At 33.9% G+C, this 13,326-nt stretch overlaps 2 protein-coding genes across 2 annotated transcripts in view; one reads left to right on the plus strand and one right to left on the minus strand.

The window, feature by feature from the left end:
* The window catches only part of LOC133521452 (ras-related protein Rap-2b), a 49,956-nt gene extending 48,661 nt beyond the window's left edge, over window positions 1-1,295 (minus strand). Inside the window, exon 1 of the mRNA XM_061856412.1 lies at window positions 813-1,295. Within this exon, the coding sequence (XP_061712396.1) occupies window positions 813-901 (89 nt within the window). The 5' untranslated portion in view covers window positions 902-1,295. The remainder of the gene's footprint in view (window positions 1-812) is intronic.
* The window catches only part of LOC133521466 (uncharacterized), a 520,259-nt gene that overhangs the window by 427,585 nt on the left and 79,348 nt on the right, over window positions 1-13,326 (plus strand). The window lies entirely within an intron of this gene.

The following is a 13,326-nucleotide window of genomic DNA, read 5'->3' on the forward strand; positions in this document are numbered from 1 at the left end:
CATATTTTGCATTAGCATTTTGTTTTTGTAACTGAAACGATTGTAAACTTATTTTGTTTTAGCTGTGAATAAGCACTGTGAAAGCTAATAGCCTAGAGCTATAGTCGCCCAAAAAATATTCTTTTGTAACTCGATGAAATAAGCCATTTATTCTGAAACGAATAAAAAGCCGAAAGTACAATTATCGAGAGGCTTTTGTTAAAGAAACGCCGTGAAATTTATCGTAAAATCTACGTCAAACTGCAAAGAAAGTGGGGCGATGGGAAAACGTTGAGCATTACGCATTTATTTCGGATGAAGTGGAAGTGAAGAAAATCAGACGCCCTTCAAAGACGGGTCTGCACAATGATCACGTCCTCCACTGCCCCATATGACTCCGGGCTTAGATACATTAATGTCGGTTTTTTACCACTTATAAAAAGGTACTTGTATTAGCCATTTTTCCCTTTTGTTTTTGTTTCCGGTGACATAACGTATGTCGTTAGTCGAGCACGCACGAACAAGGGAACGCTGAGGAAGGAGAAACTATTCATTAACTACGAAGTGAAAAATAATAACAGTAGCCAAGCGGAAAAGGGCGGATAAAATATTAGCAAAGAACAAACATTCTCATTTAACTACGCTTCCAACTTCGCGGGGATCAAGTAGCAAGCGTGTTACATAGAATATTTAATACAGGTATTAAGTTTCTTAAACGTCCAAAGTTTTAATCTCGCGCCGTCGCGCTCAAACAAAACGTTTACGCGCTACGAGGCGCCGTAGATACCTCTACGGCGCGTAACACATTTACATAAACAAATTTTCAAAGATACCTGTGGGGCCTCCTTTCGTCTTCGTGTTCTTCCTTTAAAAACGACGGTTGCAAGCTGAACCTGCGTCGGAATTGATGTCGGCCCTTCATTTTGCAGTGGTCACTTAGCACATGTTTCGAGTTTGTCACTGGAGGCGCGTAAGTTGTGGGCTCGCGGGCGGCGGTACGTGCGCGGCGCCGGGCGGTCGGGCGGCGAGTGTGCCGCCGGGCCGTGCCTCCGCCTGTGCCCGCCGTACTCTCGTAGAAGCACAACGCACTTCAACGCATCCAATATGGACGGACGGCCTTTGTCGTGGATTCGTGAAGCGACTTTCCCAAAAATTCATTACGTGTACAGAATTGTTTCTTTGATATATCTAATAAACAAAAACTGTGTTTATTAAAGAACATCGTTGAATCTCTCAGCAACATTTTAAGTAAATATTCTTAATTGCTATATTGATGCAGATAACAAAAACACACACACACACACACACAACGTAAATATTCGGTCACTTTCAGATAAACATAAGAGTAACAGGAAATGAAAAAAAATCTTATTCAGTTGATCAGCACTTGTTGACTGTTAATTATGAAGATTAGTTTATATGTAGTTTAAGGTATAAAGATAACCAAAAAGGATGATACATACCTCAAAACATATTTACATTTTGGATGATTTAAATTAAACATATTTAGATAAGGTCTCAATCACGTGCCGCCATCAACAAAAACGAAACATTTAAGAGGCAATACTATAAAAAAAGTTGGATGTCAAATTAAGGCTTTACGCCCGATAGAAAAATGGATTTTAGTCAAATCCGACATACCTCGAAAACTAAAATTGATAGAAATACCAGTGCCAGTTTATTAGAAAGAGAATGTGTTAAATATTACCGTTATGTAAAAAAGTCATTTTGGTCGGATGTTCACGTGCATCCAACGTTATGGAATTCGAGGCGAAAAGTATTGTGTAAAAGAGACAAAAGATCATAGGCAACTTGAATTACTACTAGTGTGCAATATTCCGTATTCAGTTCTTTATTTGCTAATATAGACAAAACCCATGCATATACAATAATAAAATATCACATAAATATACGTAATCATTCCACGTAGTCAACAATAAACACTTTAAAAAACAACATTAATAAAAAACAAACAAAGAAGGGATCTAGAAATAAAACATTACCAACAATTAACAAATAAATTCGATTGCCAAAATTAATTAAATAAATAAAAAGAGTGATATCAAAATTTTTATAGTTTGGTCCAGAATTTTATTCAATGTTCAATGTCAATTTGAACTGTCAAATATGAAATTAATTAAAATAATAGTAAGGAGCCGAGAAAGTGGTTATTTAATTTTTTTATTACATATTTAAGTATAATTATATTATATTATCGTGTTGAAGGCGGAATAAAAATATTTTCATCATGTTACATAGTTATATTTTGTATGAAACGAAAGTTACTTTCTGAGAGAGTTGTGCCTTATAAAAAATATTCTACATTATACTAGAATTTCGTGGTATTTTACTGAAGCCAGTTTCTCCCTATGTTTGCTGCGGGGTACTTTTGACTCAAGGAGCATTAACTTATAATTTTAATTAAACGTTGACAATAGCCTTCGGAATGTGCGCATGGCGTAAAAAGAAAGTACAAAAGCTCTTCTTATATATACATACTTAATAAGATCATGGCATAAGTCTTACAAAAACTGGCAATATTTTTTAAAGTTAACATTTTTGTGATGAAAATTAAGGTAAGTAATGTTTTAAAACATAAAAATTATTATAAAGAAAGTATTATTATTTTTTAACTTTTATGCCGATCTTATTAAGTATGAAGAAGAGCTCTACCAAGCGAAATATTTTTACGTCAATTATTTGAACATTATTTTTGTTAATAATGACGAAAGTTCGAAAAATTTTTGTTAATCAACAGTTGCATAGCCTATAATTAATAATAATAATTATATCTATTTAGGAAGCACATTTCTAGTTTTAAGGAAATCTTCAATATTATATATATTGTTATAACACATACCTAACCTAACCTTCAAACACATATATTGTTTTGGACACCGTGCGCGCATTCCGAAAATATTGCGCGGAGGGATATTTTCAGACTGAATAAATAAAAGAGCTAGAGTTCCTCGTAACTTAATTTTTTATTGGAAATTTTCTGTTTTAGAGGAATTCTTTGTTTAAATTTTTTAAATATTAATAATTGATGAGATATCGGCCAAAAACGAAATGTCATATGTTTTCCTTTTCTTTTATAACGTTAATTTTTTTTTGCGCTAATAAACTCATTGAATACTTTTTTTTAGACACATTTTCGCATTCAATGAGGTATAATACGCATGTTTAGGAGTATCTCTATTTTTTACCATTTTGTACTTGTTGACTAGACTAACGAGGATAACAAACACCAAAAAGGCCTTTCGGGCAAGTCACTATTTACTTTCCCCTTTTTTGTAATATACTCTGCCATTTTAGTAGATGTCAAGAAATCAAAGCAATCCATTGACATAAAAAGTCAACTTGTCGGTCCCAAATAAATATTTTAAGTAAGTACAATTTGCGATTTACGCGGGTGTGAGGATATCCCGTGGGCGTATAAAAGGATCTAAATGCAAATGTTGAACTGGTATCATTTCTAAAACAGAAAACAATAAAATAAGCGTTAAACATAATCCTATAAATAATAGCTACTTACTTAATCCAGTCATATTTAGCACATTGGACATTAGGTAAAAAACCGATATTAAACATTACTCATGACAGCGGGTATGACAAATTAATACTTACTCCCTAATAAATAAGTTTAGGCCTGTCAACCTACTTTTAAGACGATGTATGCCTACGAGTAAACTGTTTTGTGGAATTTACGATTAGATTTCCTTGTACGTTGATGTGATTTTCTGTAGGTAAGTACCCGAAAAATGTATAACGTTGACATTTTCTATTCGTTGGTTTGCTAGATCAGAGTGCCATAAAAAAGTCAGCGTGCGAATCCCAAATAAGTATCTAAACAAATTTGCTATATCAGGAATTGAGATTAGTAATTTCTTGTTGTCAAACGGTTATGGGTGTGATCTGTCATATTTGTGATATTTCTGGTCATATCCATAATCGTAGACCTAGGCCTCGGCCACCAGAAATGATATTTTGTACTCGTCGTGTGTAATGGTTGAATTAAGATTTCGTATACGAAATTATGATTGCGTACTTTTCATGTATGGGCTCCCAACTCTACTATAATATGATTGATTTCGCGCGCGAAAAAGTATTATTTTAGATGACTCGTAGGAAAAGTATTGTATACAATAGTGATATAATAGAGAGCTTTTCAGTCGAGTACCGTGTTTAGGTAACAAAGCTTGCTGAGTTGCCTAATTAGGGTACGAGATGAAAAAGCTCTCTATTATATCCCTATTGTATAAAATACTATAATAAGCCTCCTTGAGTAGTTTACTCCATATTTTGCCTCAGTATCTAGCTCACGTATCTATCTTGTTGGACATTTTAAGTGAAATATCTGTACTTTAGTACCTAAGTACTTATTCTGTGACCACAGAAATGTAGGGAATATCTCAGGGGTGTTTTTGAAGAAAGTAATAATGCAAATGCGGATGTTTTGTGGCGACACGTGCCTGAGATGTTTGCGAAGCCGCGAGCGGATTTATCTCATTTATGTAGCGAATTTTTTATCGGTATGTACAAACATAGAAAATCAAGTAAAGATTAATGGCATTATTCATAAACGACTGTTAAGTCTAACAAGCTCTTGATACTCATTTGTTCTGTAGCCGGCTAACTAGAGCGGTAAATGAAAACTAAGTTCTTAAGGTAAAAACAATGTAATAATAAAAATATATATAAAATAAGAGGCCTTTCCATCTGTGTGAGATGTTTAAAGCAGCAAAAATATATACAGTAAATAAAACTAGGACCCCTCAGATTGCCCCACGTTGGGCGCCAATGTAGCCGGCTAACTAGAGCGTTAAATGAAAACTAGGTTTTTAAGGTAAAAACAATGTAATATTTAAAATATATACAATAAATAAAACTAAGACCCGTCAGAATGACCCACGTTGGGCGCCAATGTAGCTGGCTAACTAGAGCGGTAAATGTAAACTAGGTTCTTAAGGTAAAAACAATCTAATAATTTAAATATATACAGTAAATAAAACTAAGATCCGTCAGTACGTGAGCCATACATAAATAAATACAAATACAAAATAATACAAATATGGCTTCGGATGTTGTGTTTCAACAAGGCACCCACAGATAAAATACTTCGGCAGCAATAAAATCAGGTAAATAAGCAGTGGCAGTCGTGGTTCTCAAGACTAAGAGAAGAAATAAGTGCTACAACAATTGTGCGTGCTTTAATTAATCTCCGTTTGGAACCCAATCCAAGCCTCATTTAGGTACAAGAACCAGTGACCTACAAATAAAACTTGGATTAGGTTTAAACATAAGCAGAAACTTAATACTATATACCTATACAATTATACAAACTTTACCTGCGTTAGAGGCAGCACATATACATATATTGACTATTAACACAAATCACAAGCATCAAGTCACAATATAAATAAATAAAACCAAAGTTGTACTATTTGCAACAAAATTTCAAGTGAAAAGGGCATATTTCTTTTTATCGCCGGCCAGTGCGCGTGGTGGCTGCACCATGCAGGTTTGCCTTGTAACAGTCAATAATCGTCATTTTGACATTTGTGTTTGTTGGAAACGGAAACATGTAACAAGGGTTTGCTCAGTTTTATGAATATGGGGGTAAATGTTGTGAAAACTCGGCAGTTTATAAACTGCTGTTTTTTTTCCGAATTGTACCTACCTTCGAGTACGTACTAATGAAAGATTTGATTGACGTCCTTTATTATTGACCATCACGCTTTAGTTTTTTGTACAACGCAGTGTAAAGAAATATTGGAAATTCAATGCTTATGTTTCAAGAGGGAGGTGCGAGGTAGCTAACAGTCCGGTAAGCACAAAGATAAGTACTTAACGAAATTTGTTACGCAAGGGTGAGCATTATTTATGTATAAAGTTGTATGTCATAAAGTTATAATATTTCGTAACAAAATGTAGTGTCATGTCAGGGCGCCTAGCCAAAGAGCCAATCGATTATGCTCCAAAGAGCGATGACTACGATACGCTACAGAGCGTAAGCGATTGGGACGTTGGCTAAGCATCCAGTAAAGGATAAACTTGGTCTCCATTCTCTTTAGTCGCGTTTGTGGCATCTTGACTGTATCAGAGTCGAAATGCCTAGGTATTTGGATGTTAGGTATTTGGTAGGTGGTTGGACAGGACCAGGACAATAGGTTGTGTCAGAGTTGTTTTCAAATATATTGAACTTTGTTGAACTAGACAGATTACCTAGAGATTCCATTGACTATTTTACTAGCACAGAGTTGGTGAAATGTAGAATTTAATTTTAATTATTTACTTATTAAAATTGCAAAAGTATTGTACCTCTATAACATAACTGTTCTTAATAGGTAAATGTACCAATTTTTATCAATAACGCTTTTACCAGACTTAGGGCCAGTTGCACCAAACCACCTGCTAACGTAAGCACAGTTCGCTAAATTTTAACGCTTACGTGGGGGTCTTAACGATTGCTAAATAAAATGCGTTGCACCATCTATAAAATAACAGAATGTCGGCGCTAATCGTGTGGCCATACTATGAACGCGTTCCTACCAAAAAATTTATGGTAGAATTATTTTTTCATATAGCAACCCAGTCATAAATGTCAAAGTTGTCAAATTTTTCAACAACGAGAAAACTTGTAGGCGCGAACTAGTTTCTTTTCAGGTTTTAAATCTAAATATTACACAATTTATGCCATGCCAATCTTGAATATATTTATGATTATATTAATGGCACATTAAATTAAAGTGAAACTGCTGACTACGATTGTTCAGTGTCCAAGTGCTTTCCAAGCTGCAATACCGAATTAAACAAGGAGCTGCATTGCTCGGTAAGTTATCTTATTCGTTTAATACGTATCCCTAACTACTTTCAGAGCCCTAAGAACAAGGAATTACCTACGCTACCTACAAATACCGACAGTTGGGGCAACATTTCCAATTACATATATTGTTGACACAATAATACATAACTGTTAGTTCTGTTAGTAGCAGATATTCAAGTTACTTTTGTACTTTAATTTAAACCTGCTTGATCTAAGCATTTTCTTTTTGCCAATGGTTGAAACGGATCACAATATATTTTTATGCACAATAATTTCATGTTACTTTCTTTTCAGGTTTGATATACACCATTTGATATGGAATACAAGATGAAAGTTACACACAAGTGAATCGATTCAAGAAATCAAAGAATCATACACTAGATTAACTGGAAAAACTTGTTGCGAAAAATAAAGTATTATAAATGATATCTGAATTTAATTTTTGATAATAAAATACATTTTTAGTTACCTTATCTTACTTTATTTTCTATCTTACACTAAATCCTTTTTAGGTAGTGACTAATGGAGGTAAAAGGTTATCCGGAGAGAAATCAACAACTCATTGACATATAATATATTATTTCACAATTATATTTAAGTGCCTACTTATTATATTTTCTGTCATACTGGTGACTTCACTTGTTTATTCCAACTATTATTTTTTTTTTCTTTATTGGGGTGATCATGATATAAATCATTTATGAAACATGGATGGGCTGTTGAAAAACTGGTATGGGGAAAACAAATAAAATCAATCTGAGGGCCTTTTATTATGACTGATTTTAGAGCTATTTAGGTATGTTAGGTTTTAAATGATGATGAATAGGGATTGGTGGGTTAATATGTAGGTAGGGTATTGTCAGTAGTCAGTCGTGTGTATAATAAATGTGTAGTCAGGTTTAAAAATAATGGGTTTACACATTCTCTAAAGTATGTTGTAATGCTCTTTTGCAAATTAAGACCTATGGATTATATTTTTACTAATTAACTGTTATGTTATTTCCAATACATGGCTAGGGTTACATACAATTGTTACATTGTAATTTATTTATATGCGACTTCACTGTATGACTGGTTGAATACAAGTAAAATTCAGGTGACAGAAGGGAGGCCATATTATATTTTATCTAACCCAGGTATTGGCTGTTATATTTATAAATGTTATCCAGTATGAAAGGAAACAATTAAGATGGTCAGCTCTTTATCATTTGTCACCATGCCTGTCATGTTCTAACAAGTATGTATGTGCAAAAGTGACGGGCATAGTGACAAGTGATAAAAATGGAACCATGCTGCCACCGCAGGTTATACCTATTAAACTACTCAGTTGTTCTCATGTATATTCGATATTTCCAGAAGAATTACTTTATTAGGCTCGGAGGCCACTATTGTCTAGACACAGTAAGAGATCCTTTGGCGTAGTATCAAGGTAAGTATGTCAGGGCATGCCGAGGCATCCCTCACACAAACAAATGCTAAGAACATCTGGCATTTCTAAGACACTGTGGTAAACCTGAAAATTCCAGAGGGATACCTTGACATTCACAAGCAGAGCTCAATGTGTAGGGATGCCTCGGCAATATGCTGAAGGACGGACGCCCTGCCATGCCATGTCGCTAACGGGTGCGGGACCCTATAATAGGTATAATGTAATAATTGAAGATGAGAGATACCCAGGTAGCCTACACTCAAAATAAATGTAGATTTTTGGAGCTGTTAATTGTTAAATCTAATTGTAACTTTGTATTCTAATAAATATTAATTTAAATATAAATATCACCATAAATAAAACTGTTTTAGTTAATTACTTGCAAAGTTGTTGTTTCTAGGGTTAATGAATAAGATATGTTGTAAAAGCAAATAAAACACAAGCAAGTATGTATGAATTGAAGTATTATAATCAGTTTTACATTAGGTACATATTTTGCCCACTTATATATAACCTATTATGCCGACTGGTCTGGAATTGTCCAATACATTTTCTTCGCACTAAAATACTTGATTTCATATGTAGCATCTTGTTTTATGTGATTTTATAGTTATAAATATAGTTCACTTCTCTTCTGGGTTACGATTTTCAGAGGCCGACTTTGTATATGTTTATAGTTGTCATCTCGCTGTTTTCGAATATCATAGTTAGTCCACTAATATTTCCAAGGGATATAGCATTCTTATCTTGATTCCAATAAACAGAGAGCGTTTTAAATTGATTTTAATGACCAGTCTGTCGATAAATAGTGTTCATTACATGCCGTCGAGTTTCACTTTATGGGACGTATTTGTTAACCTGTGATAGCATCAATCTGGGCTTATCCTCAACTTAAACTCATTCTGCACTCGATTTCAATTTAAAACACACCTTTTCTTTGAATATCCGGAACAAATTAATGTATTTTATGAAACACAAGTAGTCTCGCAACTAAAATGACATTTAAAACCATTATGTCAACTATCACACGTTTTTGCGTTTAGATATTTCCACCTTTTTATTGTTATAAATATATTTTTAATCATTTACATTACTTTTTACTCAAATTATTTAATAATCAACCATAAATTCGTGAAATACGGACGATTTCCAAAAAGCGCCGCCATATTTATCGAACGACTTTGCTGTTAACCAGTGCTCTGCCACCGGTTAAGGGCAGCGTAACTTTTTAACGGACACATAGCGTGGTGCAACCCAAATATGCAGTTAGCATTCGCTAGCGCCATATTTACACATGATCAGTACATCAAATGGGCATGGTGCAACTGGCCCTTATACGCAAACACTTATACCAGCTTAGAGATATGTCTCCAAAATATTTATTTATTTATTCTACAAATCATACACACACCACATACCCATGAAGTTAATGCAGAAAATTATTTATAATTCAAAACGGAATTCCAGAATACTAAACGCTCCGTTATTAATTGCTTGTAAGTGAAACCACTTAAAGCGTGGGTGCGGCGTCGCCTGTTGCTGTTGTGCCCCCGTCGAAAATACGATTAGATTTGTATATTTCGGCATTGTTAACTTACATTCCAGGTCACAAAGTATTACTGGCGTGGTCCCAATTGATTACTAATCTTTTGAGCTTATCTCAAGCGTTCTCAATTAGGTAAATAGGGTAAGGGTTCCAATTTCCGCAGGTCAATCCATGCGATTTATTACAGTATTTTTGTGAACATTTTCATTGCTCTAATTGGTCGTAAAAAATTGACTATTTAATTCACCTTTTACTTTAGCGGCGTCTTATTTTCGTACCTAGTACATACTCCTATTATTATTTACCTTAACTAGACTTAATTACGTAACGTAACGTTACGTAAACTTTTAAATTACCTCCTGTTTAGAGGATTTCGTATTGTTCTCGTGATTTCGGAGAAAAACTGCCTGCAAGTGACAGTGACATCTTCTAGCTGTGCTAGTGTTTTAAACTACTCGCTATTGTTCTGATTTAATAACGTAAACGTTTTGTACACTAAATAATAATGTGTGAATCGTGATAAGTTAAATCAGTGTTTTATACTATTCTTTACTTTCATGTATTCTTTACTTATGTGCAATGTAGCAAAAACCATAAATCTTATGAATACGGAAAACCACATTCATTTAGAAACAGCTAAATAAGTCGATGGACTTACCAATGTTAGACAAACAACACGTCAGTAAGCTGTGTACTTACACAGAACAAAGGTACATTGTATTTGGTGAATAAGTTAAATTGTAACTTTGCTGCATTTAAGTGCACGTTGGCTGTTATTTGCTACAAAATTATAGTTTCCGTAGGTACTACGGCTGAATTAGGGACATTTAGTTTGTAAATTAACTTGTCACATAGACATTCAAACTACCTTGTTGTTTTCGGGAGTTTTCAGAATATAGTGTACCGGTGGCATGAGTAGGTACGTAGTTAAGAAAAGTTAATCACTGTCAGTTTTGTGGCCACAATTAAGCATGATATCTTTATGGGAATCAACTTTTTGCCTTTTTACATTGTAATATCGCTTTATATTTTATGAAATGACCACCAACACCAAGTTTTTATTGAAATTTAATACTAAATGATCATCGCAAAACTGACAGTAATTAACACTTTTTAATAACTCAAGCTAATTGAGTTCACTGTTTTCTGAAAACTCGCGCTCTTGCACAAGCGAGGTACTTATTAAAAACACTACTATAGTACCTACATTATTATTTCAAACATTTTAACGTCTGCAGCAGACCTAACACAGGACGGGCGTGACAGCATCTCGCTCGCGAAATTGACTATCCTTTCGCTATAATTTCAATACGACCGGTTTGGCCTAGTGGGTAGTGACAGTGACCCTGCCTACGAAGCTGATGGTCCCGGATTCAAATCCTGGTAAGGGCATTTATTCGTGTGATGAACATGGATATTTGTTCCTGAGTCATGGGTGTTTTCTGTGTATTTAAGTATTTATAAATATTTATATATTATATATATCGTTGTCTAAGTACCCTCAACACAAGCCTTATTGAGCTTACTGTGGGACTTAGTCAATTTGTGTAATAATGTCCTATAATATTTATTTATTTATTTAATACAGTAAGTAAAAAAAAGACGGGTAGTCTATATAATGAGCGAGATCCTGTCACGTCCGTCCTGTGTTAGGCTTATTGGTTTGATTCTAAGAAGCCGTAATACGTAATAGGAAAAAACATTGGCAATATTGCTCATCAGTGACCCGGACCCTTGCTGACTTTTAAAAGACTTGAGCTCGTGAAATGAAATACCTTGTTGGCGTAGGTGTTTCATCGTTTTGAATAAAGTATTATTCTTATTCTACTTCGTACCTTTACAAATAAAAAGCATTCTCGCTATCACAACATACTTATCCAATATTTATGTACCTGTAACGATGAATGAATAATTTTTAAAAGATTTTTAAGTTTAGTTATTTCATGACTAAAAAGAAGAGAAGCAAATCAGAAAACGTATACCTGAAACATATTTATTCAGGTTAGCTAAACTTCGACCTTTTTGTTTAAATCTTGCTAATTATTTCGTGAATACACGCTATAATTGACTTAATAATGCTGTATAATGACCACTTGATTTTGAATATAAATAGAATATTACTCTTGATACCGTTGAAATAATAAATTAGAGCCATATTCTGAGATATGCATTAGTTGCATTAACCCTTTAGTGGCTAACGGCAAGATATTTGTCATCAGATAACTCAGACATTTTTTATCTCAATGAACGCGTTTTTAGTTAATGTACAGTCGAGGAAATTGATTCTTTAGCAGGTTGTGGTTCACTTTACACTGGAAAGCTCATAGCATAAGTATGTACAACCAAATTTACTTGAACCGCAAATTGCTAAAGAATCAATTTCCTCGACCGTACATTTAAGTTCACATTGGAGAATATACTCGTAAAAGGAGAGACGATAAAAGTTATTTAAGTTCTTGTGAAATGTTAGTTCTTTGACCAGATCTTAAATACTTTGATATTGCCTACGTTTGACCAAAATATATATATGAATAAAATTTATTACGCTTAATTGATAGTCATAATTCTCATATTTCAAACGCCTTTTAAACATTAAAATAATTTCTTTATATATTTTTTTAATTTGAGTACAAATTTTCAGTCGCACTATGAAAATGGGTATGGGTACTTAATGACAGTAATGGAACGGCAATGTCCAACGTATTCCGCCTTGTAATTTTGGAATGACAGCAGAAGAAAAAAATACAAAAATAAATATTAAAATTAGGTACCCAGATTGTACGTTGCAAATTTTTAAATTGTTCCTTTGAAAACATTCGTCGGGACACCCAAATTCGCCGGGACATAAAAGGTAAAACTTGTTCCCGAAGTCCACTTCAATATTTTTTGTATTCTGTTTATTTTTAATTTATATTTGATGTTATAAAAAATATTAGAAGTTCTAATATATGGTGTATTGTAGTTAGTAGTGCTTTTTTTATTTCTATACCCATATTATTATGGATATACGATAATTTAACTTCATGTACGGAACCAATACCTTACTAAATATATAACAAAACTACGTCCTCACACACGTAAAACTGCTGGATAGGTTTGCCTACACCAGGATAGAGATACCTAGCTTATGATTAGTGTTTAGGAAACTTTTTTTCTAGTATACAACTTAAGAGATGAAGCCGAGGTACATACTTATATGATAAATTAAAACTACATAGGTAACAAGTAGCCACTTACTCCTCTTAGTCACTAATGGGCGTGACCTCGATAGCTAGAAATCATGTCAGGTATTTCACGGATTCGTATTGCCATATTTTCGAAGTAATTGACCACTACTGTTGCAAATACCGTAATTTTTCAGCAGTTATTGACCGAAGCGTAGCGTAGGTCTACGTTTTGACTCGGGCAATCTGCTTTCGTATGTCCGGATGTTCTCCTCTACAGGTCGCAATTCTCAACCGATTCGAGTGAAATTTTGTAATCATATTGTATGATTAAGTAGAATTTATTTGTCGATCCAGTTTTTGGAAATTTTTCAAAATAGCG

This window comes from Cydia pomonella, chromosome 9 (genome assembly GCF_033807575.1).
Source record: "Cydia pomonella isolate Wapato2018A chromosome 9, ilCydPomo1, whole genome shotgun sequence".
In the NCBI taxonomy this organism is placed as follows: domain Eukaryota; kingdom Metazoa; phylum Arthropoda; class Insecta; order Lepidoptera; family Tortricidae; genus Cydia; species Cydia pomonella.